Genomic DNA, 4,612 nt, shown 5'->3' on the forward strand with positions numbered 1-4,612 from the left:
AACATTTTCTAAATTACATTGCAATACTTTTCTTGTAGTAAGTAAACTTCTTCACTGGTGATATTACTTGTACAGTGACTTGCATATGATAATATTATGAACATATATGATTGTGGACTCCTCTATATGAAAATCTCACTATCATTAATAGTCATTCTTTGCTGGACTTAGAGGAAGCCTTTAGCAAGAAGTCCGGCATATTAATAACAATGATGATGGTGATGACGATGATGATAATAATAAATTGTTGATAAAAATAATAATAAACATTTTGGGGTTTATAAAAATACAGTCTTTGAAGTAAAAATATGGAAATCTGAATTGAGAAAATAGAAGGTTTTGTAAAACTGAATAGTTTTACAAAGGGAAGTATAAAGAACTGAGAATTTACATGGAAAGAATTTACATGTTTTGTTTTTAATTCCATTTACAAGATTGACATTAAAAATTTTTAGTCTGTTGAGTCAATATGTGTAGAGGCTTTTATCATATTTCATGCAATATTTGAGGTTTAGAGAGTTTACAGTGAAAAAAAAAAAAAAAAGTGTAAAGAAGTTATGATTTAATACCTCATTTAAAACTATTTAAAACTCACTTTTGACCTTACACACTTTCCTGTTCACAGATGTGTTTTTCAAGCTTCTCAATGCCTTGGGAGTGTAATTCTTTATGAGGAAGAAAACAAAGGAAGCAGATATCAAGGAGAAGCATTACTATAGAACTTTTACAAGATTTGTTTTTCCAGCAGCAATTATTACCTCTTTTGGTAGGAAAAGTTATAATTATGTTTTCAAAATGATAAAGAAAAAAAAATCATATTAACTCTCATTTTATAGATGATGTATCTGTCATCTTCAAAATACCTAAAAATGCAACAATCATTCATTGAAAGAAGGAATCCTGAGTTTTCTTTAACACAGAAATAACTCTGAATATGTGAATATTTGGTCCAAGAATTTTACTTTACAGAATTGACTTAGTTACTTTGGTCTTTATATATTTTATATATTTTCTTTATATCTGTTAGCCAAAGAAAGATGAAGTATTCATGATCTGGTATTAAAAAACAAACACAAAATTAAAGGAAAAGTAGTTGATTACTTTAGAGGAAGAAAAAAAAAAAAGTATCTTATTTACTTTGATGATTGACAATCCACTATCCACGAAAATTCATGCAAGGAAACTGATTTTTACATGCTTTCATAAACATCTTTGAATAAATTAATGTCTATAATAGATCTACTGAAAATGATTTCAACTCCTGATTAACTTCTTAAGAAGAAAAGATTAAAGTTCAAATGAATATATAATGGCTGCTACGTGTATTGGCTATAATCATTAGTTATGAAAAGGCTTTCTCCTGAGATTATTCTGCGAAATCTAATGCACTAAGTTCACATGTTGATACATGAGATGGAAACTGTCACTTTAAAATAAACTAATTCTTCCAGTGAAAGATTTATTTCCAAAATAATATATAATATAATATAATATGATATGATATGATATGATATGATATATGTTTATATATATAAAAGTTTTGTTTGTCTGTTTGTTTGTTTTTGTGTGTGGTGGTTATTTATTTATTTATTTATTTATTTATTTATTTATTTATTTATTTATTTATTTATTTATTTATTTATTTATTTATTTATTTTTCCCAGGTTAGATACTGGAATGGAGAAAGACACTAGGTTGGCCAAGCTTTCTTTTGTTCAGATGTTAACATTCATTCCTTTTTAATCCAATTTCACATTTCTACAATCAGTTTCATTTCCTGTAGAACGGGTAGAGTTCTTCCTTTCTCAGTTCAAATGAATGTTTTGACATAGTAGCTGGGATACATTCATAAATAAAATAACAAATCATTTACAAATATTAGCCTAAGTGTGAAAAATCTATTAATTCAGGTCACTCATTTTATACTGTATTTGAGTTTGGCTGATTTTGAGAAGTATTTGAAAGCCAAAAATAAATGTTTTTCATACCAGATTTATTTTATGCTTCGTAATTCTGCGTTGAGAGCAAGCAGTTTGAGTCTTTTCCTCAAATCTTGTTTCCTAAATTGTAAGAGTGACCCCTAGTGTTTTACTGCTTTGCTGTATGCTGCAAGTCTTTTTTTTTTTTTTTTTTTTTTTTTTTCCACGGTTTTAATATACCTCCCTGTAATCGACTGATTTAGCTTTGTGCATAGTGCCAAATGCTATTAATGTGCAATTCAATTATCATGGTCCTGTGAAAATGGATGTATTCATAAACTGTACAATGCAGAATGATGAAGAGAATTAAAGCTGTGGCTGGATTGCAGAAGGGTGTTTAACAAGAGGAACTTAGTATTCATGTTTAGGGCTACTCTATGCACTTGAGTATCAAATGAGATATCATTACTGAATGACAGCACAAGATCATTTTTGTGCTGCAGTGTGAACTTCTGGCTCATGGGAGCATGCTTGGTTTACAAACCATCCTTATGCAAAACCCTAGTCTATAGACCCACACAACACTTCAAACTTCTCTGTCATTGTTCCAATGTTTCCAAGGAGCTGCCCCTGCCACTGGTCTGTAAGGTTATTCCTGAACATTCCTCCTTGCTTTGGCATTCACTTTCTTTCCATACAGATATTGCTTCTACCCTCACCATCTCTGTGATGTGACTCTGCCAGTGCTTTAACAGGAAGGAAAGAAAATATGCTCAGTTCAGATAATGAGCATCTGGTATTTAAGCAACTGTTATACCACATGTATGCAGAATTAAATCCTTCAGAATGTTTATGCTGAATTAAAAGGAACAAGTATATCTCAAAACAATTACTGAATGAGAAAAAGTCTTAAAATTAATTTTCTTGTAAGTTATTTTTCTTTTTTAGATTTAAGGATGATTAATGTAATTCAACACTGAAACCAGAGATATTTAGGATATATATCAGATTTTTGTCCTAGAGGGCAGATTCTCTTTAAAACTATAATCACTGTCTTTATTTTGTAATACCACCCTACTGGCTAACTATGATTTGCTCATTTTTTTTAAACTTTCTGATGGAACAGATAGCATAGTCTTTTTTAGCCATGAATATACAATACTCCCTATGCAAGAAATGCAGAACCCATAAAGTCCCGTTATCTGCATTTTTCATTGTTATATTTGTATTGATGTTGAACTACACAGTAATGTCAATCAGAATTATCTGAGTGCTAGCTTAATTCAGGAGATGCAGATACCAGCTTTCAAAATTATAAATTGCTAAAAAACAAGCTGATGCATTACACAATAGAGATCTGCCAGTAATTTCCATGTAAGACATAATTCCTTAGAAAAAGCTGCAATTATAAACAGAAAACAAAAATGCAAATGGGTCTGAACATATATCTCTATGTAAAATGCTTTCAGATACTCTCAGAATGTAAGGTTTATAAACAGTGTTCTGTACCTAGACACAATGAAAATCCATAGAAGGATTTTATAATATTTTCAGCCTAGTAACTTGAAGGCATGATTTCAAAACAATAAACATTAATCCCCGAAAAATATTTATTCTAAATATAAATAAAATATCCTGGAAGTTTTCAAAACACTCTGTATTGAGTTTTAAATCATATATAGTACTTACATTTATTCCCTGCCACTACCATGTTCCAGTTACGAACAGATATGAGAAACAGCAGCTTCAAGAAGATCTCAGTGACAGAATCCATGTTCACATTCACTAAGGCATCCAAAAGAACCAGAGTATTAGGAAACAGCTGCTCTGTACTTCAGTCTTATTCTTGCCTCTTCTTCTCACTGCCTCCCTCTCTGTTTCTCTTCTCGCAGTGCTTTCCAGCAGGCAGACACCTCAATCAAATGCACTCGGCATCTCCTCATACATGAATACACACCTCCAAATTTGTTACCCCCCCCCCCAACCACCACCACCACCACCACAGCAGCAGCAATCCCCGAAGAGCAGCAAGAATCTCTCCTCCAGTTTCACAGAATCATTCAGCGCTAAACAGCCAGGCTACCCTGCGCAGCTTGCTTTCAGGGGCTGCACGCTCACAACGCGTCCTGGACACCCCTTGTGGTGACAGGTAGGAAATGTGAAGCTCTGACGAAAGCCAGACAATAAAACAGAGCAACCAGCACATGAGCACTAAGACAAACCTCTTGCTCCATGCTTGCTACGTGCTTGCCCTAGACAGTTCCCTTTTTTCTTTTTCTCTTTCTTTCTTTCTTTCTTTCTTTCTTTCTTTCTTTCTTTCTTTCTTTCTTTCTTTCTTTCTTTCTTTCTTTCTTTCTTTCTTTCTTGCTCTTGCTCTCTTTCTCTCTTGTTTTCTCTTTTTCTCTTCCTCTCTTCCTTTCTTCTTTCCTTTGGATGGGAGGCAGTGTGAACATTATCTATGTGTACTGCTGTTTCTCTCTCTCTCTCTCTCTCTCTTTTTTTTTTTTTTTTTTTTTTTTTTTTAGCTCGGTGATGTTTTAATGTCTTTCTTTTGAAAATATTGCAATTCTGCATTTTTTAATTAATTTTTATGTATGTAATAAGTATTATAAACTTATGAGTGAGAATGGTCTGCTTTCAGTGAATGAGTGTAGGCTGACTTACAGGCTGCTCCTCAGAAAAACAAATTATGA

The 4,612-nt window shown here is 32.3% G+C and overlaps 1 protein-coding gene across 2 annotated transcripts in view; it reads right to left on the reverse strand.

The window, feature by feature from the left end:
- The window catches only part of CNTNAP4 (contactin associated protein family member 4), a 218,221-nt gene extending 214,346 nt beyond the window's left edge, over positions 1-3,875 (reverse strand). Inside the window, exon 1 of one of the 2 annotated variants that reach the window (XM_068667353.1) lies at positions 3,609-3,875. In XM_068667353.1, coding sequence (XP_068523454.1) covers positions 3,609-3,693 — 85 coding nt within the window. In that variant the 5' untranslated portion in view covers positions 3,694-3,875. The remainder of the gene's footprint in view (positions 1-3,608) is intronic. The other variant, XM_068667352.1, reaches the window with a different exon arrangement.
- Positions 3,876-4,612: the final 737 nt, after the last annotated feature.

The sequence above is a fragment of the Anas acuta genome, chromosome Z, assembly GCF_963932015.1.
Source record: "Anas acuta chromosome Z, bAnaAcu1.1, whole genome shotgun sequence".
NCBI lineage: Eukaryota > Metazoa > Chordata > Aves > Anseriformes > Anatidae > Anas > Anas acuta.